Source organism: Lepidochelys kempii, chromosome 16 (genome assembly GCF_965140265.1).
Source record: "Lepidochelys kempii isolate rLepKem1 chromosome 16, rLepKem1.hap2, whole genome shotgun sequence".
Classification (NCBI taxonomy): Eukaryota; Metazoa; Chordata; order Testudines; family Cheloniidae; genus Lepidochelys; species Lepidochelys kempii.
Window position 1 is genome coordinate 19,766,551 of NC_133271.1, and position 25,240 is coordinate 19,791,790.

The window sequence follows — 25,240 nt, forward strand, 5'->3', positions numbered from 1 at the left end:
TGGAAAGTTTTCATACCAAAGTATGTGTTTCAGATCTGTAATGCTGGGACTCACCTTTGCAGCAAATAGACAGGTGCACACATGTATTTCAGTTGGGTATGTTACCATTGACATGATACTATCACAAGTGCTGTGTATTGCAGGACACACTGTATAGTCCATGTTTCTAGCAATTTTTAAAGAATGGAATCTCCATTGCATCCCCCACTTTCTATTCCTGAAACTTCAACATCATCGACAAGGGAAAAATCCCTTCAGTCCCAGTTGTTGGGGAGTCTTGTTTCTATTGACTCCTGTAAATCTATGACAGCTGCCACTCCATTTCCAGCACCAGTACATGCTTATTCTCTCATTTTTCAGAGCCTTTAACCCTCAGCCATGAAATTCACCACTTCTCCTTTTGGAATTGAATCACTGAGTTTACAGAATTGCTCTCAGGCTTCAATGTGCCAGCAAAAATGAAAGAAAACCATAGGGAATTAATTAGAAAACTGATTAGTGTATTAATTGAGGATACCCACTTCACACTAACAAGTTAAGGATAGTACTCTTCTCTAAAAAGCATCTGCTAAACGAAAACTGCAATGGAATATAATCTTTTCCAGTCACCTGATCCCATGTGAAGTGACAAAATCACAAGAGGTACTTCTGTAAAATGCCAGCATGAAGAAAGAAGCAGCCATATTGTCAGACTGATGATATATATATATATAACAAGAGGAAGATCAGAGCTACATCCAGAGACAGAAGGAACAGGAGATCCCCCACTGGTTGGCTATTTTGTGGGGAGGGAATAAAGGTGAATTCTTTATTTTTTCCAGGAGTTTCACAGATTAACACAAAACTGAAAAAGCCCAGGACAAAAATTAAGAAATCAACTAAAGAGAAGCTGTGGAAATTTCCTCCTGTTCCCTTCATCTCCGGTTTGAGGACTGGACTTTCTGTCTTGATATTCATGATGCCTGCAATAATCATCTTCAGAACAGTTTACATAGATGCCCAATTCATATCAATGGAAATTTTTAAAGATTCCTTAAAATGTTTCACCACTACTTCATAAAGGAATTAAGTGATACCGTATTGACTGTTCACTGGAGCCCCATTACTGATGTAGAATACCCTTTCATGCAGGATTCCAGAGGCAGCAGCTGGCAAGAGCTCTTGCTGGCTCCAATAAGGTGAAACAGGGAAATAGAGGGAGCAGCATAAGGCCCTGAAGATGATACAGAGGAAGAGGCTGGTACACAATATCCCCTCCAGCAGATCTCAGGGATCCTCAGATTTAAGGTGCCAAGTCTTTGCTTCTTGCATAATGGGAGGGAAACCCCCCAAACCCTAAAACAAAAAAGTCAAAAGAAACTGTGAAGGGAACATTGTGGAATTATTCCTTACCCTGGCTACCTTCCGCAAGTCTTTAGTTTGAGTGAGTGATCAGATTCCAATTCTTAGGTGACGGTTTCTTCTGGCCAGAGTGTAGCAGCCATAAGATAAAAAGGAAAAATTCTACTGTACGGTGAACCAACAATTCATCCGTTAATGGTGTGACTCCTGTGCAATGTACTAGACATATCTGCAATGCTGAATATATCAAGTATATCATGAAATGCTGCTAATTTCAATGCCGTGTCACTAGATAACAGCAACACAAATGGATAGCCATGCATCACTTTATATATTCGGTACAGTACATGTGTACATAAACACACACCAGTGTATATGTTTACATGTTTTCTTGTGTTTCTAAGTTTGATGGTGAGAAATGAAGCATAAACAAGTCAGACAGCAGGCTCTGATTAGAAAACATAACTATCACTTCTATACAGTAGGGGAAGATAGCTTGTAGGCTGTTCAATGGCGTTACAAAGTACATCAGTCACCCTTGAACAGAAATAGTCACAGTTAAAGCAGCTGCTTTAAAACTGTAACATCCTTGGCAGACCAAAAATAAATAAATAAATAAATAAAAGGGGGAAAAGAAATCCATATTATTCTTACTTCCTTGTGGTACAAACAGAGTAGTACATAATGAAGAACTGTGGGGTATGGAATTCCTTTTCATTCATGTGGAACTCCCTAGTGACTGCGAGGGAAATTACTAACCTGTAATTGGAGTGATACACAGTCTCTAGATAACTAGCCTTGGATCCACTGGCCTCAAGCGTACGACCAAGAGTGCTTGCTAGCAAAGTAGAATTTAGAGCCATTCTGATGAGGCAGTCAATCTACATGCTTTAGGGGGATTATGAAGCACATGAGCTTTGAATAATCTTTTTTTTTTTTTCCCAACCTAAACTTGTGTGAGTTTCCAACTCTGTCTCTGAGAGTTGGGCGAATGAAGCTCTAGAGAGGTTTCTTATCTTTACAGAAGTCCAAATATAAGAGACTTTTAGAGATTTCCACTTGTGGAGATTGTTAGCCAAGAAGGATATCCCTATTAAGTATTGTGGAAACATATCCCCATTAGCTAGTGAGATCAAGACACAGAAATGAAGTTCAGCCACTAGCACAGAGTCCGCAAGGCAGCAGAACCACAATGATGTCTCTACATTGGGACAGGGGTAAGTAGCTGTGGACAAGGAACCAACGGTGCTCCATAATCTGTATACATGGCAGAGCTCGGCTCCAGACCAGCCCCATACAGAAGTGCAAAGAAAGAACAGAGGAATATCCCTAATATCTTCCAACAAAGCATATGTAGAAGATCTCCAGCAATGGCTGGAAGTTGAAGCTAGACAAATTTAGACTGGAAATAAAGCATACATTTTTAAGAGACAGAGTATTTAACCACTGAAACAACTTACTAAGGGTCATGGTGGATTCTCCATCACTGACCATTTTAAAATCAAAATTAGAATTTTTTTTTCTAAAAGATCTGCTCTAGGAATTATTTGGAGGAAGTTCTATGGAGTGTTACACAGGAGGTCACACTAGATGATCACAGTGGTCCCTTCTGGCCTTGGAATGTATGAATACGGTGATATGTACGATAAGTACCAATGGGAGTCCCTTGCCTCAGAACCATACATTGCATTATCTGCATTATATTGTGATGTTTAGCTAAGGAAGTATGCTCTTTGCTTTACTGTGCATACCTGCCAAATAAGTATCAATGCTTCATGGCAGATAACTTAGCATGTCTCCATTATCTCACAGTCATTGACACAGTGGACACATGACCTGTGTCATACAGCTGAACTCCTTGAATTAGACACGAAGATTGAATCAGCCTCCTGACCTAATAGATGATCCAATCAATTGAAGGATGAGGCACATTGGCAGGGTGGTGTGGGTAAGTGTGAACTGCTGCTCTTTGTGCTGTAACCATTCTCTGAATAACAAGAGAACTTCAGTCTCTAGGACAGTCAATCAGCACTTTTCATGAGTACTAGTTTTCAGACATTAGAGTACAGTGCAAACACACATGATCAGAAGATAATGTAGAACGTTTAATGAACATACACTTGCAGCAGTCTGCTGTAAAATAGCCAAAACAGTAGGAAAAGTTGATGGGTATTCAAGGGAAGTCATGAACCTGTCATTCATCCCAAAGGACTGCAAACTTTCCCACAAAGTACCCACTGATGAAACTCATGGGAATGTGGCCTATAAGCTTGCGCCCGTCACAAAAAACCTCTAGAAACAATAAGAGAACAGAAATGTTGATCAGTTAAATTTTTTTTATCTTTATTGGCTGCTACAGGACACAGGATAGCAAAGAAGTGGTACATTAAGGGCAGAGGCTCTGAGGTTCAGTAGAGGCTGTGTAAGTGAAGTTGTGGTGGAAGGTTTCTCTCATGAAGACCTAAAAAGGAGCAGTGCAATCAAGCATTTCTCATGCACACCAGGAAGGAAGGAAATATATTACTTGGGAGGCTACAATGTACTACGCCCCTCTATGCATGCAAGTTCCAGTGCTTTCTCGGAGATACAGTAAACTTTATTAAATCACCTTGTCAGTCAGCTCCAGAGTGAAATACTAGAGCAGTGGTTCTCAACCCGCGGCCCAGCTAGGGGCAGTTGGGCTGCCCAGTGCAGCGGGGTCTGGGGTTGGGGCTGTTGGCCAGTCCTGCACAGTGCGTGTCTGGAGCTGCCGGCGAGCCCTGCACGTCAGGGATCCAGGGCTGCCCTGCCACCCGGCCCCATGCAGTGGGGTCCAGCAGATTGGAGCTGTCATCCAGCCCCACAGAGCAGGGTCCAGGGTCCCTGCCACCCGGCCCCCCACCTGGCCCCACTCTGTGGAGGGGACTCTGGGCAGGAGGTGCTGGGTATAGAGGTCTACAAGATTCGGGGGGTTGGGATGGGGACACTGTGGTTCTCAACCTGTGGCCAGGTAACACATTGTGGGCCGCATATGTGGTCCCCACTGATAAACAGGTTGAGACCCACTGCACTAGAGGGTGCGGATAAGCCAGGACTCTGGATCCACAAAGGATACTTTTGTAGAACTGATAAAATGCACATGTTCCAAGCTGAACACCTCATATTTCAAATAATACCTTCCCAATATCTTTTCCTTTAAAACACAATGTTGAAAGACATTGACTCACTTCTCCAAACCTATAAATCCTTGATTTCAAGTACAGCACAAATGCATTTGCAGGAACGTGTCCTGTCAGTTTTGTGCAGCAGCAGAAAGTTTAAAGTCCCTTTGATAATACTGTCCATATAGCCTTTATCATTTCCTTAGACAGAGATTTTTCAGCTAGGTCTAAGTCTTTCACTGTTAATTCAGATGCCTGAGGCCTGATCTCAATGTTTGACAGTTAACATCTTGCCCTGAGTATAAACCACTGCCAAGGGCTACTTCCCTGGATTGTCCTGTCAACCATAAATTTAGCAAAGAGTGAGATATGAATATCCTATTGTTCCAAGAGCATCAGATTACCCACACTGGATAATTTTATTTGGTTCTTCAGTTTTCTCACTGGCCTCAGGGTTGTTAGAGTTCATATTCATTTGGGTTTTTTTAATGTGCTAAAGAGAGATTTAAACAGTGATTTACTGTGGTCACTGTGGCGTAGGCTGACCAATACCTTCATTCAGCCTTGCCAATGCACCAGATTTGTGATGACAGAAGGATTTTCTTACCATATATTATGCACTGTGTTTCACCTAATGAAATACATACAAATAAATATAATTCTTCAGGTAAATGGTAAATCAGTGCAAAAAGGAATAGCTATGGGAGTGAGGGATGATTTTTGTTCACATGCACAGAGTTGATTGTAGAAGGAATTTCCTCCCCACACTATTATTGGCAGGAGCCTTGGGGAGTTTTCACCTTCTCCTGGAACATTGAGCAGGAACACATGGTTGAGTAACATATGTTCAGTTCCCTGCACTTGCAGGGGGCATGGGGCTTCAGACATCACTGAACAGCAGTCATCTAGTCTTCTGTTCCTTTGAATGTGAATTTATTAATTCAGACGCTCATATATAGCCTACCTCGACTTCCAGGGTATGTGCATGGACTCAGATATGACTCTCTAGGAAACTCGAGACACTTTGAAGATGAATTCCAAAACTACATGCAGTATAAAAGCCACAATATATTGCAAAGAGGTTTATATAAATGAGGCTTTCCATTGTACACTGAGCTTTGGACTTTTCAAGTGACAGCTAACATGTAGTATGGTGATAGCGAAGCAACCATTAATTCCTTAACACAGAAGCTGCATTTATGGTTTTGAGCCTCCTCAATTGGTGCTTTCATAAGCTCCTCACTGATATTACAAGAAATCATGACTACTGTAGATGCCTATGATAGTAATAAACAGAACAGAGATCACATTAGGCAAGGATTTTTTTCGATGCTGTTGTTTGTTATTTATTGCCACCTGCTGGTAAAATGAGATTACTGACACACAAGGTAATCACTCCAGACAAGGTATGGGAAAAGGCAAGTTAAATTATGAAATGGAGACGACCCTGTATAGAAGTTTCAATTATGCATTTCTGCAGAATCTCATCAGGTGAAGGCTGGAACAAGAAAACACGACTTGCTATAGAGCAGACTCTTATTTGTCCATAACTGCAACCGACAATAGAGTTCCACAGTATTATATGTTTCAGAGTAACAGCCGTGTTAGTCTGTATTCGCAAAAAGAAAAGGAGTACTTGTGGCACCTTAGAGACTAACCAATTTATTTGAGCATAAGCTTTCAGGAGCTACAGCTCACTTCATCGGATGCATACTGTGGAAAGTGTAGAAGATCTTTTTATATACACACAAAGCATGAAAAAATACCTCCTCCCACCTCCTGCTAATAGCTTATCTAAAGTGATCACTCTCCTTACAATGTGTATGATAATCAAGTTGGGCTATTTCCAGCACAAATCCAGGTTTTCTCACTCCCCTCCCCCCCGCACACACAAACCCACTCTCCTGCTGGTAATAGCTTATCTAAAGTGACCACTCTCCTTGCAATGTGTATGATAATCAAGGTGGGCCATTTCCAGTATTATATGCCAATCAACAGCATAGAATTTTGGCTAATTTACAGAGACTGTCGAAGATACTTCTCAGTTGCTCTGTTAACCTCCTTTAAGTGCAGAGATTTAGCTACTTGACCCAGGGGATTCTAGAAGCATTTCTATTTATTCATTCTGAAACCACTTTTAATCTGGTTAAGAGAAAATTTAATAAATAATAACCAGTATTTATGTAGCATTTTCAAAGCACTGCGCAATATTAACAAAATAAAAAACAAAACCAAAAAACACTCTTACTGTATTCTCATATTCACTATCCCCAGCTATGCTGATGTAGGACTTGTCATCAGAATTAGGATACTTATTTTTATGTAATAAAGTAAAATATAATAATCCAAGTATTTCCATTCTACAGTCTCAACTTTTTACCTCTTGGGACAAATGAGAAGCTTTTCGATTCCTAAGGTTTTACAGAGATAATATGGTATAACTTTGGGCTTTGATTTTTGTTTTTTTTAATAGAAAGCAGCTATATTAGAGTTGAAGTGAAAATATTTGTAAAAGATATTTAAGAACTTAAATCATTAATACAACATGTGTAGAATTAAAAATTACAAGACATATTTTTAAATGAAAGGAGTTGACCATTCTTTTTCTCAGCTGCAAAGCGTGAGTTTTGGGAGTCTTTGTTTGCCCCATTACACGTTATGATATTCTTCACGCTTAAAGAACTAAGAAAGACAGCTCCCTATACCGATGTAGCTATTAGTGATATCCTTAGTTATAGCAGGAGAAACAGAGAAGTCCAAACTCAAAGGCTGGTACATAAAAAGCTACTTAGTTTCTCTTCTAAAATATTATTTGAATTTTTCCAGTCCATGGTGAGCTGGGAACCAGAGCTCCTCGGGTCTAATCCAGGTTCTGCCACTGACTTGCTACGTGGCTTTAAAGGGAGTTACTCAAGCTTTCTGCCTCGGTTTCACCATCTGCGAAATGGAGATACTACTTACTTCCCTACCTCACAGTGATGCGTCTAATCTGACAAGTGACTCTGTAAAAATGGCATCAGTTTACTCTACATCTCTGCTCTCCACATGTATTCAGAGTTCTATCTGCTAATGTTAGGGACAAAAATACATTTGTACTACTACTGCAGAGCCAATACGGCTACAGGACAGCAAATAGAATTCTCTGTCAGCTCATGTTGAATTACTGGAATTGTGCAACCGAAGACACAGATTCTTCCCTCATTTACACCTGTGCATTTTTACTGAAGATCATAGGGTTTGTGACTGAAGGAAGAATTTGGCCTGCAGAATCTTTCCTACTGCTGCCGATGTGCAGGAAGGAAAGCACCTAGGCCAGCACTTGCAAAAAATATCTTTGACTTCTAAACTGAACAAGCTTGATAAGGGGTCATTAAGGCAACAAATCTGGAACCCCACCGGGCCATTTTTCCTGTCACTTGGAGAACAGAACAGCTTGTTCATGTTAATACAATGCTTTGAAAATATACAGCGTTATGTAAGAGCTAAGTATGTTTTTTAAACCTCTTAAAAAAAAAAAGCAGCATTTCAGTTTTGCATTAAGGCCTGATTCTATATACATGGCTCCTAATGAAACGTACCCACAAGGATGAAACATACCCACAGAATTTAATTTTTAGTATTTACAGAATAAAAAAGGTGGCTGCCAAAATGTGATACGCTTTCCCCTTCATAGGTATCTTATAAATTGATGTGATTACTTAACCCCACTGGGAAAATAAAATTTGTTATTAAAAACAAAAACAAAACAGAAACCAAGTTAGCAGTCTAGTGCTCATGAGCCACTGGTTTAGTCAGCTGGGCAGGATGGAGAGTAGTGGGAAGGGAAAGAAGATATTTGTCAGCTTCCCAAGAATTCTTGTAAACAAGAAGGAGTCAAATAAATTTTAAATGATTAACACGTAGCACTTTGCCTCTTCAAAGCTCTTTATGAACACAGGGCTTCATCCTATGAAGTGCTGAGCACCCTCAGTTCCTACTGACATCAGTCAAGATTTAGGGCACTCAGCACTCTGCAGATTGGGCCCACTGATATCAATGGGAGTTGTGGACACACATCACCTTGTAACATGCGTCCCATCCTGCACCCCTTATTTATGTGAATAATTCCATTAATTTGAATAGAACTTCTCATCTAAGTAAGGGTCATTAATAGATACTACCAAAATACAAGTAATAATTTTAAATAAGGGTTGAGGATCAGGACCTGAGGTCATGATCATACTTTCACTTAAGCCAATGGCAAAACTTTCATTTATGTTAATCAGAGTAGGCCCATTAACTAATTAATGCTCACATCTATCTGCATTGGAAAATACCCTCACTAGTATCTATTTCCTCCGATCTGGGGTCCAAGATGGGATCTTCATTTTAACAGGATGGGTCTTTGGGATTTTTATTTCTTTGCCGAGTGATTCTCACCATGGCCCATTTCTGATCTGAATATTTGGTAACAGTATTTGTCAATTTTAGCTGGTCTGTGTTGAGCAGAAATACAGCCAATAGATTCCAGGATATTAAATTAAAAAAAAAGGGGACACTAATTTCTCATCACTGTGACAATTCAAACACATAAGGAAAAAAATAACACCAAAACTCAGACAAACAGAGGGACAACATATAGCCCACGTATGTTGATGTACAGCTCACTAGTCTACAACCTCTCCTTTTCTATTGAAACATTAGCATTTAAAAAGGAAAATATCTATATTTTAAAATGTTATTTTGTTCTTCTGACCACCAATTTTCTACTAGTGGAAAAAAAAGGCTCCTACCTATTTTCCATAAAGAAATCTTTGTAGCAGTCCCAGTGGAAAAGTCAAAAGTTTGACTTGAAAAACGGAGCCACTTCAAAAGCATTGTCAAGCAGAGGTGAAGGGTTCTTAAAAATGTATAAATTTAAGTGTGGTGTGTTAATAAATATCTCTATAACTTTATACCGTCTATTCGTGATATAGATGTGGCGTACAGAAGGTCCAGATGAATGTACAGCCTGGGTATAAATAGAACTTTCATAAAATAGAAAATCAATCTGTTTGGACTGTATGTGTATGTGCGTGCATATGTGAAAAATGAAAGAAAAGTGGAGAGTTTTTTTCAATAATAAAAAGGGAGTTGCACTGCAGGGCCTCTAAACCTTGTGAAAAATTAAACTCGACGGATTCAAACTGTCCTATTTCCACTTCAAAAGAGAAGAGGCACTGAGCTCTTCCCAACTTATCTTCAAACGCCCAGCACCCTAGAAAGTTTCTTTAAAAAAAATAAAGTCTCTAGTTCCCCCAAGCACTGTACCCGTTACTGTAGCTGCTGTCTCTCCCTCTTCTAATTATACCCATGTGAGTCTATTAATCAACTTGTAAATTATTTAGAGAGCCATGCGCTGTCTTCAGCTAGTACAAACACACTGCATGCAAAGACTTGCTGAAAACCAATGGAGCTCCCAAAGGGTCTCTCTCCAATGTTCAGACAGCTTGCAGCTCGCCAGTACAACGCTGTTAAAAACAAGAAATAACACTAAGCTTACCTCCTTAGATATCAAGATTTACTTCTCCTTTCAACTCTCAAGCTCTTTCCAAGTTTTTAACAAAAGAGAAAGCTGTTCTATTGTTAAATCTTTAGCTCACACTTAGTGATGAGAATATTAATTTACTGTCAAAAGGAATGAAGTGCTTCAGGGAGGCTGTGATCACCATTGCCAGGGGACCCCAACTTTCACAGACTGCACCAAAAGCACCCCTTTAAAATCATGCCGATTTAAAAAAAAAGCTACATTTGTATAGCAATACTTTGTATTAGTAATTTCAGAAATTAGGGAATCCCATATTTTATACCCCCACATGTAGAATGCTATTGGGGACTGCTTCAGATATTACTATTTTATAAATAGAAAAGGTAAGGGGAAAAAAAAAGCAACACAGATTGTTTGTGTTTGACTCTAAAAGGCTGCAAATAGTAGGATGTTTTCGATCTTCCACGAATCAGCTATCTTTACTATCTCAATCTTCCCTTTTGGTGGAAAAGCCATTATCCAAACAAACAGTGCTTTTCCCAGCTGAAAAGAAGCATCTAGTTTTTTACATTTTGGTGCTTGCTTTGCATGGTTCTGTTTAATTTTTTCTGGGCTCGGCTTATTGCAGTATTCCAAACAGGTATATGAATTAGCAGTGATTCTTCCATCCCATCTCTCTGATAAACACATGCAAATGTTTGAAAGGTAAAGAATGACACATGAATTCCTTCTCATGTGAAGATTAACCTTGGTGTTCTCGTGATAACCTCACATCCCAGGAAGTTATTGCTTTTATTTTTGTTAATAAAACCACACTCCTCACATACCGAACAGGAAGGATTTCAACTGAAAAATCTGATACACGTTTTTGAAGTTTTAATGTCCTCCCAAGGTATCATATTCTGACAGGCATCTGAAAAATGGCAAAAGCAGCATCACTGTGCACCTGTACTCTGGCAGAGATCTGCTCCATGTGCAATCTAGCCCTACTATTACTAATAATAATCTAGGGAGTAGGTGGTAGCTGTTCATAAAGGTCAAGAGTGTACATGAATGGTCCCTATGCATGTAGATTCCTTGACTATGTCCCAAAAGGATGTAGGAGAGAGGTGGTCTGCAAAACAGCCTCTCCATAATATTTTGGAGGGAATCAAATAGATTGGATTAATGTGGGCCTTGTGTTGTTGTTGACTATGGGCTTTCTGGCATGAGCCAATGCACAGAGCAAGCAAAAAACGTGCAAAGAGTGAGAATGGTCAGCATTACCATACCACTAACATCCAGTAACACTGTTAACTAAAAGCGGGAATGGAGAATTAGACTCACTGGATTTAGCTCCAGAAAACTGGGATCAAACTCTAATACTGTCACTTTTCACATACAGTCAAGAGTAAATTTAGCAATAATTCATGTTTAACACTTGGTGAAAACACAAGATCAAAGAACCCCTAAGGAATAGTCAGTGCATTTCAGACTGGTTATCCAAAGGATCACTCTATGGACATGACAGACAGAAAGAATTTGGATGCTGAACTTTTGAGTGAAAATACATTTTTTAATTATCCAATGGGCACAAAGTGTAGGATAAGTGTCCTGGGAAATTAAAAATTCATGGACTCAAGGACATTTATGCTGCCTTCATTAAGCCAAATCAATCACCATGAACAACATGGATGAGGCTGATAAAGCAAGGAGTTGGAACTTCAGGAGAGTGTGACTGTAAGCAAATGCACAGAATAGAAATGTACAGAGTTTGTTAGTGGCTTGAATAATAGAATTGTTTGAATATAAGATTGGGGTCCTCTTGTAGTACATGTAATCTATGTAAAGGACAATCACAGGGAAAACATCCCCCGGCAATACCAAGAATAATTGTGATTGTTTTTAAATCTTTAAAAGCTAACACAGTAGCTGTGCTTATCTACCAGAACTTAAGAACTGGTATGAACCCAGATAAACGCCACTATATTGCTGGAAAGGAGAGTATCAAGATCCTTCTGGTAGCACATAACTATATGATTTAGGGCTCAAATTTACCACGTGATGCATAGAGTGTCTCACCCCCACTCTGACCCCTTTACATCAGTAAAAAGGCTGGAGCAACGCAAAGGGGCTCAAAAAGGCCTGTGAGAGAATTCCTCTGGCACAGGAAGTGAAGAAGACAGCTACAGGCTGTCATCTGAGGACACTTTCGCAAGGTCTGACATAAAGGGGTTTGCCAGGGTGGGTCTGGAGGTGGGTGTTGGGGATGAAGCTACAGCACCTACAACTGTGAAGATTCTGTGCAGTGTTGCTGTCCATAGGCAGCCAGGGACAGGCTGCCATAACATAAACAGCCCCACAGCACTGTCTAGGGCATGTCTACCCTGCCCCTCAGTTCAGACTGTGAATAGCAGTGTGCACTAAAGTGCTGCACAGTAACTCCCCAGTGTGGATGCTATGGGCACACTTCAAGTTCCAGACTTTGCACTATGCCCAGCTTTGCCACTGGACTGCAGAGTGACCTTAGGCAATTCACATCATCTCCCTACATCTCCGGTTCCCCATCTGCAAAATACAGATAATGCTACTTACGGCCTTTGTAAAGTTCAGACTATGAAACAGTTTCCCAAGGGAAGTGGTGGAAGCTCTATTGGACAAAGTACTCAAGGATTGTACTATAGTAGAACAATCTTGAATAGGCAGGAGGAGAAATGATGCCTTAACAGGGCTATTCCACTTCTAGACTCTGTGATAAAACTATTACATTTAGATCTTAGTACTACTGCTTGTTACTGGCTTCCTTAAGCATTTTCATTATGTTTTTATGCTCTGTGGCTGGGCTAGTTGTTAATTTATTGGCATATGCCAAACTGTCATACATTGCTGCAGCGTTTATGTGTTGGGGTCAGATTTTTAAAAGCTGACCTCCAGTTTCACGCCCATAATTTGAAAGTACAATATTGTGGGTACAGTTAATGTCAGACATTGAAATGTCTCATTCATGGGCACAATGTGGTACTTCAGTATCTAACTGACATTAACTGTGCAATTACTTATGCCCACAAAAAGAGTGGCCGGGTTCAGGCCAGTCTTAAAACTTGGCTTTATATGAGAGTTTCAGAGAAGTCACATGATGTTAAGACTATTATGATTCTGAGAGATAATAACTTGGGGGTTAGGTTTCACAGGGGCTATGTTTGGTTCCCCCGTAGTGGCTGATGTCATTTATGAGTCATTGCTTGGAAGGAGGAATAGGGCCCCTTTGTCTATACCCTGTGGGGTTTGTTGGCTCAGAGGGCTAGGGATGCCATGAAAAGGTCAGTCAAATATTAATTGCCTTTCACATTTTAAATATTGCCAGTTGCTGGCTAATTAAGTAATCAGTTGACATGTGACCCCGAGACCAAATTCGGTCAAGTATTATCTATGTTTCTCTCCTGTTTTAACCTGCTTGCATTTTTGCACCATTCTAAATGGAATTCTTTGCCATCTTCTCTCCTCAGTATGCTATGCTCTTTCATTTTCTCAAGGCCTTTGTGAGGGCACTAATGAATTCTTGTTAGTGTTTACTAATGTATATTCATTCTTTGTTATCCCTTGGAGAGGAGGATTAGTGAAATCACAGAACTTATTATTCCTGATACTGCTATATAATATTTATTGCTATTCAGTCCTTAATTCTGTAGTATGCCCCACCACAAACAAAAACAAACAAACAGTGTATATATAAGCAAAAACTATGGGAAAAATTTTTAGCACAGTGCACAGGAATAGTCATGGCTCACATAAGAATTGGACAGCTGCATTATTGCATGTTACAATAAAAATACGTTCACATAAATTTGAAATAATTCCTAATTTTCTGGGGAAGTTATAATTCCAATTTCATTTTGCTGAAGTGAAAGCAGCTCACTTGGACTAAGGAAGGATGTATTTTTTGGACTGGCTAGGATATTAATAGCCTTCCAATTATTTTAACATATTGGAAATGCTCCCAACATCTTTGTTAAAGACCTTAATCATTAAGGAGAAGTTTGTAAAATACACTTGAAGCATTCATGGTAAAGCTCTTAAAGGACTTTCCTATAAGGATATAATTCACCCAGGCTCCCAACACAGTTATAATTCGCAAAAAGAAAAGGAGTACTTGTGGCACCTTAGAGACTGTTAGACTAACATGGCTGCTACTCTGAAAACAGCTATAATTGAAATTTAGAGAGGCATGTCTTTACAATAGTTGTTCTTCAGTCTAGTGGGCTGAGGAGAAAGTGAAAATGGAATATGCATAAGAGTGTCTAAAAGTATTATAAACTGTGAAAGATACATGGACCCTGATCCTGCAACCACTTAGGCATGCAAGTAACTTCACACATGAGGAGTCCCATACATAAATGTTTTTTCTGTGATTTTTTTTTACTAATAACCCACATAGGTCTCCTACCCTTGAGTTATATGACCACCAAGTTTAGCACTGAAAATACCTTAATGCTCGAAATATATAGAACCTTCTCTTAAAAATGGCAGCTCCAAGACAAAGGGGCGGCGACGCGGTGGTGGTAGGAGGCGTGTGAAAGTTATTGTAATCCACTTGGTCAGTGTCCTTTGTGTGTCCCCCTCACTGCTGGATCGACGGAGGAGATGCGTCTGTTGCAGACCCCAATAATACAACCTACCCTCTTTGGCTCAAGTTGTAAAAGCTTATACTTCCATGTTCTGGAGGTCCCTGGTTCAATCCCTGATGTCAGCCAAGATGGTGACTGTCACACTGTATTACATATCTTGAACCAGATGGAGTTATTGCACCAGCAATGAACATGACCCATTCAGTGGAGCTGAAGTTAAGTGTTAAAAATTATTATCATGTGGTTTGACAAATTGACAGAGGATAGGATACTGCAGCCTGCCGGAGGCCTTTTTGAAATGCTTCAAAAAGTACTCTGTCTCCTGACATGGTATCTGGGGAACATCAGTTAATTTTATAGGCTCACGTTTCGGATCTATGTAATTCAATCTCAGAATTAAGCTATTGTATGAAAGAGGGGACTTGCTGGGCTTTCCAATTCACCAAATGGCTTTCCTTTCCGAAAAAAAAAGACAATGCAGATTTCCCTGCACTCAGAGGGGGTTTGCTCAAAACTCCATTAATACTAAAGCTTAACTGAGATTTCTCCATCTTCAGCAAGACTATTTCCCTGTAATACTTGTTCCTCTGGTAACTATTTGGCATGGTGCCAGAAAAAGGACTGGAGGTTCCTATAGTGTCTAGGCTCTTGTACTTGCCAAAATACAAGCATTCCTTCACCACATTGATATACAGCCTACCCTTTGGAATTGTGGGGTCTTTTTCATATCTATAAGAATAAATGGTAAAGACTGTAAGCTTCTCAGGGCAGCAGCCTAGCCGTATTCGGCTGTTAATTGACTTGCACCGTTATGGCCATATATATAGTGTGCAAGGCAATTAACGTCCGAATAAGATTAGGCTGCTAACCTGAGAAGCTTACAATCTTTACCATTTTTCTCAATATAATCACTCGTCAGCCTCCCAAAGGCAAAACTGTTAAATTCTTATGGTGCCCCCTCACCAAAAAATCCTATGGGACAAATCTTGCAGTAGCATTTCTCCTAAGTTAAAATACTTGCGTCAAACCAGACAGACAATCTCCATCAGAGCATGCTTCAAATGAAAATCAAAAGGTTGTTGTGTTTTACAAACTACCAGTGATAAAAAAACAACACCAGATTCCTAATTTTAATTCAGGGACAACAATTAGAATTCAAATATGGGATCTGGAAGTAAAGAGTCTGGGCTTCACTCACATAGGTATTCAGTCTCAGTTACCCTGAAGAGATTTACCAACTGAAAATTCTGATCTCAGTTAACTCCAGTGTAAATCTGGAATAACTAAACTGCATCAATGAAGTAACTTTATATTTACACCAGTGGCTGTATGAATTTCTCCCACAGATTATTTTCTCCCATGAACTAGTAACTACAATGCAGTAAGACAACAACATGCCCTACCTGGCCATCTGCTGTCAAAATAAGGCTTAATGAGTTCTCCAAGTTTTGTCTTGTCTGCAACAGCTTCCTTTAGCAGTTGCCCGCAGCAAACTGAGAGGAAGGAGGAACAAAAAGACACAAGGTTAAATTTTAAAAAGGAAGCAAGCAAGAAAGAGAAAAAACCCAAGAAGCTGCATATTGGAAAAAGGTCACTGAATAAAATAAAAGTTGTGGGATTTTTTGGATTTTGGGGTTGGGTTTTTTTGGCCAGGCAAACCAAAAAGCAAAGAGATTGAGCAAGGGAGAATACTGAATAAAAAAGAATACTTTTGACAAGGAACATATTAAAAACGGACGCAGAGAGAAAGATACTAATCAAATACGTTACTAAAATAATAACTCAAGGGATAGCTGGTGGGGTTTTCACTTTTTATAAAACTTATAATTACTGAATAAAGTTACACTTGCTGAACAGCATCTGAACAGTTCTGCTAGAGGTACTGGATAATATGCAGTTCAAGAAAGTGGCCCCTTGGATCATTTAACAATCATGTAAGAATTATGTTCATGAAACTGTATTAATGCAATATGATGGTTCAAAGTTCAAATAAGCAGAACATCATGAAATTTAGAATTAAGATACCAAATCAGGCCACTGCATATTAAATAACAATATTTGTACCTATATGGCACATTTCATCCCAGCAAATTAAGCCTCATTACCCCTAAGCGAGTTAGATAAGTATTATCCTCATTTTACAGAGGGGTAAGCTAAGGCATGGAGACGTTCTGACTTGTATAAGGTCACACAAACTCCTGACTCCCAATCATCTGTGCTAAATACTAGATAACAATCCCTTTGTATGCACTATGGCAGGGGTAGATAACCTATGGCACGCATGCCAAAGGCGGCACACGAACTGATTTTCAGTGGCACTCACACTGCCTGGGTCCTGGCCAGCTCCGCTGCTGGGCGGGGTACCGGCTGTCGGCCCCATGTCACTTGGGGTTCCGTCCACTGGCTCTGCTCAGCCAGCTGCTGGCCCCAGGTCCTGGCCACCAGTCCGGGGGGCTCCGCAGCTGGCCTGGGGTACTGGCTGCCAGCCCCTGCCAGCCAGGGTTCCATCCACCGGCCCTGCTCAGCCTGCTGCTGGCCCCAGGTCCCAACTCGGGGGGCTCCGCTGTTGGCCTGGGGTCCCAGCTGCTGGGCCGGGGCTCTACAGCCATCCCCAGCTGTGGCCCACTGGCCCTAGCCTGGGGCAGTGAGGGATTCAGACAGGGGAAAGAGAGAGCACAGCTTAGCACCCCCACCTTAAAAATTGTTCCAGTGCCACTGTGCTGGGATATTTTTAAGTCCTGATTTGCTGCTTACATCACTATCACACCATGTGGAACCGCACACTGCATTTGACTTTGAGATTAGAATCTACATGCAAGAACTGGAATCGGAATTTTCTGACAGATTTCAAGATTTCCAGCAATTTGACCCAATGCTTTCTTTTTTGACTAAACCTGAAAAGTTCAACGAAAGCGATTTTATTTCAGTGGATGGATGCTGAAGATTTCGAAATGCAGCTCATTCAGTTAAAATGCTAAGAATTGTAGGCATCAAAGATTGGAGATCTGCAGAGTGCACTTGAAGCTACCGAGAGAGATCATGAGGCTTCTATTCTGACCTGCTGGACGTCCCTGCCAGTAAAATCTAACTGTTTGAAGAAAATTGTGTTTGCAATGCTTTCAGCATTTGGATCCACAAACCTGTGTTGAACAGGTATTTTCACACATGAAATCTGTTCTCTGTCCCTCTCGGAGCCGGTTAACAACTGATCACTCAGAAGCCTGTGTGCAGCTTAAAGTATCCAAATACATGCCAGATATTGGAAAACTCAGCAAGGAAAAGCAAGGGCAAGGATCACACTAAACTGATAAGATCTGCATTTTAATTTAATTTTAAATGAAGCTTCTTAAACCTTTTAAAAACCTTATTTACTTTACATACAACAATAGTTTAGTTCTATATTATAGACTTATAGAAAGAGACTTTCTAAAAATGTTAAAATGTATTACTGGCACGTGAAACCTTAAATTTGAGTCAATAAATGAAGACTCAGCACACCGCTTCTGAAAGGCTGCCGACCCCCGCACTATGGCATGGTCTTTCAGTACATGATGATGGGCCTGTTTTATGGAAAATAAAATGCAAATTGTATATCTAGATGAAATATTAAAATATTAAATCAAACTTTAGTCTATTCTTATAAAGTTCAGAAAAGTGTATAGAAATATACAAAATATGAAGAATTTAAAGAGAAAGTGTAACCAACCAATTTTATTTTTGATTAGTCAAATGACAGTCATTACTGCATTAAAGAATAAAGCTTTTGTTAAAATTAATAAAATATTTTTAAAAATAAAGATACAATGTAACATAATGGAATTAACATACTTCAAGGTACAGTAAGGTTTTACTAATTCTATCTACAGATTTAATTTTTTTATTATACAGATTTAAAAATAAGGTTTCTTATCTTTTTTTAATTTTATTAGATAATGTTTGTTAATTATTTGTAGTGTATTTTCAGAAGCATTTAAGTAAAATGATAATTGTTCAAAATAAAAAAATACAGGGGCCAGATCCCCAACTGGCATAATTTCAACATAGCTTCATGACTTCAGTGGAGCTACACCAATTTATACCTGCTAAAGATCTGGACTGAAAATGTTTTCCTTTAATGGCAATGAGCTTAAGGAACGTATGAGCCCTCTCTTGCAATCCATACAGCAAACTCACACTGAACTCATTGCAGGTTCTGAGCACGTAGCACTTACAGGATTGGGCCATGACTAGGACTAGTGTAAATGTAGGGCTGGTCAAAAATTTTCTGTCGAAACAGTTTTGACAGAAAAGAGGGTTTTTCAACAATATATTTTTTTTTTTTTTGCAAAAGGTGTCTACCTTCTGCAGAACAGTTTGAGTTTTTGTCAAAAAAATCAAAATCTAAAAATTATTTGTTTTCTGTCTAAAATTTTGGTTTGTTTTTTGACAAAAAGCCAAATTTTCCACAGCAATGTAGACAAATGTATTCTTTTGTTTTCATCAACATTTTTAATGACATTTTCTGATCTGTAATAACACAGGTAAGATCATTCAGTTCTTATTCACAAGAGTAATCTCACAGGATTGCTTTGCTGAGGGCCTGATCCAGCTCTCATTGAATTCTTTCAGTTGACTTCAGCAAGAGTTCAATTAAGTCCACAGGACTCGTCACATCAATATAGGAGGCAGGATCAGGCCTACTGCTGTCTTTTTTCCCTAAAACTTATTATTTCTGGTTATTATTGTAGGGTTTTGGGTGTTTAAAGCACACTAATGAAATCTGCTTAAATATTACTTGAAGGAGAAGAGCTGATCAGCTATGCAATTTTACATCACAATTCCAAAATATCTGCAGTTTTTCCAGTATTACACAATATTACACCATTATTACACATAATAAGACACTAAGAGTCTTCTTCCCATTTCAAAACCACTTTTCTTTTAAAAGCCTCCCAATACTGAGTAGACATCTGAAAGTGCAAAGTCATTATGCAAGACCCACTGATGCGATGGAGAATTCAGAGCACTACAGACTATTCACAGGAGTACCTCTGGTGTATAACACATGAAAAACTACTGATCTAAAGGGTATAAAAAATGATGACTAAAAAAAATGTTGGAGCTAGTTTGGCACAGGATATATGTTTTTATTGGTTAATATTTTTTTATTGCAAGATTTTCCAGCCCCCCCCGCAAAAAGTTTGACATCCACAGTGATGGACTAACAGGGAAATTTTACGAGCGAGTAAGAAAGAAAGACAGCAAAAGATAAATGATCAAAAGGAGAGAAAGAGGGAATGGAGCAAAGTGCATATTTACTGAGAACTTACTGTTGACAATGCTGTATTTCTGAGCTATTAGTGCTGCCTGCAGGCTCTTCCCACTGCCTGGGGGTCCACAAAAGAGAATCCGTGGTGTAAAGGGGGCAGCTGATCGGCACCAGGTTTGGACATAGGTCAGAGCTAGAAAGGTAACAGAAGGATAAGAAAGTTAGAAGCCTATAAAAAGAGTTAAAATCCATTTACTTTTGCTTTCTTAACAGAAACAATAATTGATGAATTTCTTTATTTATAACTATGACATTATCATCATTTATTTGTATTACATGAATTGAGATCAGGGCTCCAACATACCTGACATATTCTATCTGTAACTTACCATACTATGGTGACAGGCATTTTAGGAATCCTAGTATAGCTAAATTATACTTAGCACTTATATTGTGCCTTTCATCAGTGGATCTCAAAGCACTTTAAAGGAGAGATTCAATTACTAACTGCACTTTTACCATGCAATTTTTAACAGAAACCAGCTTTGCTTTTTAGCTACACTTACCATGCAAGCTGCAGGGGGATATCATTACATTTAATAGTTACGGTAGTTTCTAAACAAATAGATATGGTAATTATGAAAGAGGCAGGATATCAATTTGTCATGACACTTCCCCAGCTTCATATGTGATTAATGCCCCCCTATTTAGTATGTTTTAAATTTTTGTGGGACTAGTAAGTCATGACACAATATAGCATTGATGCCATATAATTACATGTGATTTTATTCTTGTGCACATAATTTTTGCATGAAGGGTAAAGACAACTTGATGTTCTCAGCCCAGCTCCACTCTCCCTGTTGGACACGGCTTAATTTTTGCTGATCTTGCTTTGTATTGGGTAGGAAACTATTAATTTTATATCAGTCTAGGGGCCCATCTCCTGGGAACTCTGAAAAGACCATAGACCTTGTAAAGAATAATTCAAATTGTTGCATTACAGTGATCCCAACTTTGCTGCAGTCCTAGAAGAAAAGTTGATAAGATAGGTCTGAAAGAAGGTACAGTAAGGTTTAGCTTGATAATGAAGATATTTTATCATCAGAATATTTGGAACACAGTCTGCCAATGCGTTGAGACCCTCAACTCCCATACTCCTTTCAGGATCAGGCCCTTGATGAACAAGACGAAGTAGATATACAATGTTGTTGTAGCCGTGTTGGTCCCAGGATATAAGAGAGGTAAGATATTACCTGTCCTACCTTGTCTCTCTAAAGAGAAATAGAAACATTTAAGCAAGACTCTAAATTTCCCATGTTACACAATAGTGTATGGACTATGGAAGACACAACTGAATGTCTGAATGACTATTTCAGTCCAGACAACCTTAAATTCAAATAGATTCTATGACTCTCTGTGATGCACACTATAATAGTCTAATAAAATGGGTACAAGAATCCAAATCTTAGACACTGATTTTCCCTTTAAGAGTAATCCCATATTTTAAACAAGTTCTCCTTCACTGCATTTGGCACTTTAAGGGATTGGTGCTTTAATCTAGCATTTTACGTGTTTTTGAGACACTAACGTATACTTGTTTAATGATCCCCTTTTGTGTCTGATTTCCAGATCCTTGTACCTCCTACTGTAGAAAAAAGTCAGAATAGCACATTCCAGTTCTGACATTTCTAGCTCCTGAACTGGGAGTAGTTGCTAAGGAGCACTTGAATCATACTGAATCATAGTGCATGGGATACATTCCTTGCTCCCAAACCATGGTGAATGCTGTACAGCTGAGATCACTGAATATATTGGATGTGAGTCTGATCTCACACCAGAATAAATCAGAAGCAATTCCAATTAAGTCATTGGAGTTGCACTGGTGTCTAATTGGTGTGGGATCAGAACCAGACCCTCAGTTCCTAAAAATGTAATGAAGTTGCAATTTCTTGACTCCCTTTCTCACCCACATCTGTCATTAAACATACAAATTAAACATACAAATCTTGAAAATCATAATCTGTCTATCACATAATTTATCCAAAAACAAATGTCAGCTAACCAAGGAGGGCTCTATTTATTCTAAGCACTTTCCACAACCAGGGTATCCAAAAGCACAAACATTATTGGCAAACCATCCTGCTTACAAATGATGCTTAATTTGCAGTAAATAACCAAGTTAATTAGGAGTAATGATCCCCCAGACAGTCTCCACATCTAATTATTCCTTTAAAAAATATCTGGCTGCTTGATGCACTGCAGAAAAAGATCTAGAGAGGATTTTTTTTCATTCCAGTTTTCAATTTATCTCACTACATTATTAATTAATAATAATTAATATTCAGGCACTCAAATTTTTATTTACAATTCAATGCATGAATTATTTATGAATTATGATATGAACTTTTAAATTTAATTAAGTAATTTAGAGGTAATTAATGTGTAAATTCCGAATATAAACTTCCTAGTTGTTTATCTTAAAAGTGCAGCACTTGTCATTAAAAAAAGACCTTTTTGAGATGCAAAATTACAGGGCTATAATAGACCATCAACAGGCTGACAGATACAAAGTACATTATCACTTGGTCTTCCCGACAGTTTCCTCATTTTTTCATGAAGAATCGACATGCAATATCAGAATGCATCAAAGTAAAGTTGAACAAAAGCAAACAAAGCATTACCACATAGCAAACCTTTCAGTGCAGGCAACTTTTATATAATGAAATACAACCTGCCTTGAACGACCACTACTTGTTAATAGACTTGTGCAGGTAGTACCTGTACAAGAGACTAGCAGTGGTTCCAGTATGCGTACCAATATGGATACTGCAGGCTTTTATAACTGCAGCTCTAGGCTTCCCCATCACTTAGGAAATGATTCTGTAACCCTTACTCACATTCCATCCCCAATGGGACTGCTCTTATGAGGAATTGCTATTCGTTCTGAGTAAGGGTTACAGAACCAAGACGACCTCCCATTCAACCGTGCCTGTTCTAACCAGCAAAGAAGCTGTCTGGAACAGCCCAAGCTCAGCAAGTTACAGGGAACACAATCAAATTAGAGGCAAATCAACACTGACTGATACAGGTGAGATCTTAGTCCTATAACTTGGCACACTTGTCTCTAAAGTTCGGGAGGACTTGTGGCACCTTAGAGACTAACAAATTTATTAGAACATAAGCTTTCGTGAGCTACACCGATGAAGTGAGCTTTAGCTCACGAAAGCTTATGCTCTATAAATTTGTTAGTCTCTAAGGTGCCACAAGTCCTCCTTTTCTTTTTAGGGATACAGACTAACACGGCTGCTACTCTGAAACCTATCTAAAGTTTGGGAATCACTCTTTCAGATGAAAAAACAACAAGGAGTCCTTGTGGCACCTTAGAGACTAACAAATTTATTATAAAACCCACTGGCTAAAGCCCATGAAAGCTTATGCCCAAATAAATTTGTTAGTCTCCAAGATGCCAAAAGGACTCCTTGTTGTTTTTGCTGATACAGACTAACACGGCTACCTCTCTGAAATCTTTCAGATGAGAATTTGTCAGCTATCAAATTTCCTTCTAATTGTACATAATCGATATTTACCCTGGGAGAATACGTCTGCACAAGGTTGGTCGGCATTGATCAATTTTAATATTTGCTGATAGATCTGGAAAACTCTGGGAAAGTTTCTATGATATTCCAGCAGGTGCTTTGCAGTCTCCTGTTCAGATATGCCTTCTGCCTCCACCAAACGCTGTTGCACCAGAGGGTCGCTTGGCCAGTCAAAGGTGGTATGGTACACCTCTAGAAGTTAAACAGTAATTAGGACCCATTACGAAAAAGAATTTGATAGAACTTGTTCAGTTTGCAAAAAGGTTCCTCATCATAATCAAGGTCTAGATTGTACTAAGACCTTAGGTTGGGGCATAAGGAGAGGGGAAGCACAGTGATTCCTTCCTAACTACTACTGCATAGCTCCACAAAGAAGACAGATAGTGGCAGAGAGAACTAGCCAGCCATGTGACAGTGCGGGGTAGGTATGTTTATGTCCCTTAGTGCCCGCTACCACTACACACTGGGATCTCCAGAACAGATCTATGCATATCTGGTAACATCAAGCCTTTAATTAAGAATACGAATAATACTTTGCACTTCCCTAGCACCTTCCACCTAATGATCAATAAACACTTTTTAAGCATTAAAATATTGATTCTTATAGCACAGCTGTAAGGTAGGATATTATCCCTGTTTTCCAAATGGGGAGATGGAGGTGCAGAATGGTTGCCCACGGTTACACGAGAAGTCTGTGGCAGAGCTGGGAACCGGACTTAGATTTCCTGGCTCCTACCCTGAACTTTAACCAAGGCCTTTGTAGAAAAGCAAATAAAAGCCATCTCTTTAATTCAGCATGTCCTCCCAGTGCTACTCCTGAAACAACTGACATGGATTCCTGTGGAACATCCAAAGCGTGCCACCTGCAACATTGCCATTTCCTGTTGGCTCTCCCACTTGGCATCACACACAGTGGAGGTTATCCAAAGGTGTTACTGCCTTTTATGGAGAGGCAGACATTCAAGGTCTATCAAAGATGCCATAGTAAACAGTAAAATTCTTATGGTGTAACTACACATTAGGGTGACCTGTGCTGTAATACAGCAGTGCTGCTTGCCGCAAAACAGGTCTTTACAAATACTTTCCCCACTAAATTGGTGCAGAAAATGATATAAGTTGAATTTAAAACAACATCTGATTCAGAATTACATTGCCTACTCACATCGTAAAGGGACAGCAGTAAAAATCAACTTTAAAAGCATCAACACTTCAGTGTCTCTTGGGTTGACACAAAAATGTTCTCCTGATGGGATCAGTAACAAAAGCATACTACACCTTTTGTGGATGGATCAATCCTTTTCCCAAGGTTCCTCTCAATAAGCACAGTGTCTGGAGCATACAGCACGACTAAGCATAGAAGAAACAGAATAGAAATGCATTTTCAGTTAGTTACTGATTTCATTTCTTGGAGATGCTTCCAAGTGTGCTCTGCAAGTAAGGATGGATTGATGCAGTTCATCTACATTTAGCCATCTTCCCCATTTGTAGCATTTTTCCTTATTTGCCTGTATTTTACCTATGAACATTTGATTTTGGGGGAAAATTTTGGCCAAAACTATCAGTCAGGTGGCACTTTTAGGAAGAAATATATTGTGATAAATACATAGTTCAATTTAGTACATTCTGTGATGCAATAATCTTGCTTCTTTAATGGTCATTCACTTACTAAATTCAACTAATTTAGGCATGTGCATTCGATCTTGCAAGGTTCTTCTTCATTTATATTCTAATTAAGGGTGCTATTTTGTTCTTGATTATACCGATAAAATTGAGGAAAGAATTTGACCTTCAATACTGTTAGCTAC

At 39.2% G+C, this 25,240-nt stretch overlaps 2 protein-coding genes across 11 annotated transcripts in view; one reads left to right on the top strand and one right to left on the bottom strand.

The window, feature by feature from the left end:
• The window catches only part of GFI1B (growth factor independent 1B transcriptional repressor), a 528,565-nt gene that overhangs the window by 369,758 nt on the left and 133,567 nt on the right, over positions 1-25,240 (top strand). The window lies entirely within an intron of this gene.
• Positions 1-25,240, bottom strand: part of AK8 (adenylate kinase 8) — a 125,163-nt gene that overhangs the window by 45,278 nt on the left and 54,645 nt on the right. For 9 of the 10 annotated variants that reach the window (XR_012155214.1, XR_012155213.1, XM_073313852.1 and 6 more), the window contains 4 exons: positions 24,711-24,782; positions 23,427-23,627; positions 19,901-20,032; positions 15,995-16,084 (listed from right to left, as the gene is read on the bottom strand). Coding sequence is in view for 8 of the 10 variants with exons in the window: in XM_073313852.1 (XP_073169953.1) it covers positions 15,995-16,084; positions 19,901-20,032; positions 23,427-23,627; positions 24,711-24,782 (495 nt within the window). In the remaining 2 variants the exon portion in view is untranslated. The remainder of the gene's footprint in view (positions 1-15,994; positions 16,085-19,900; positions 20,033-23,426; positions 23,628-24,710; positions 24,783-25,240) is intronic. The other variant, XM_073313856.1, reaches the window with a different exon arrangement.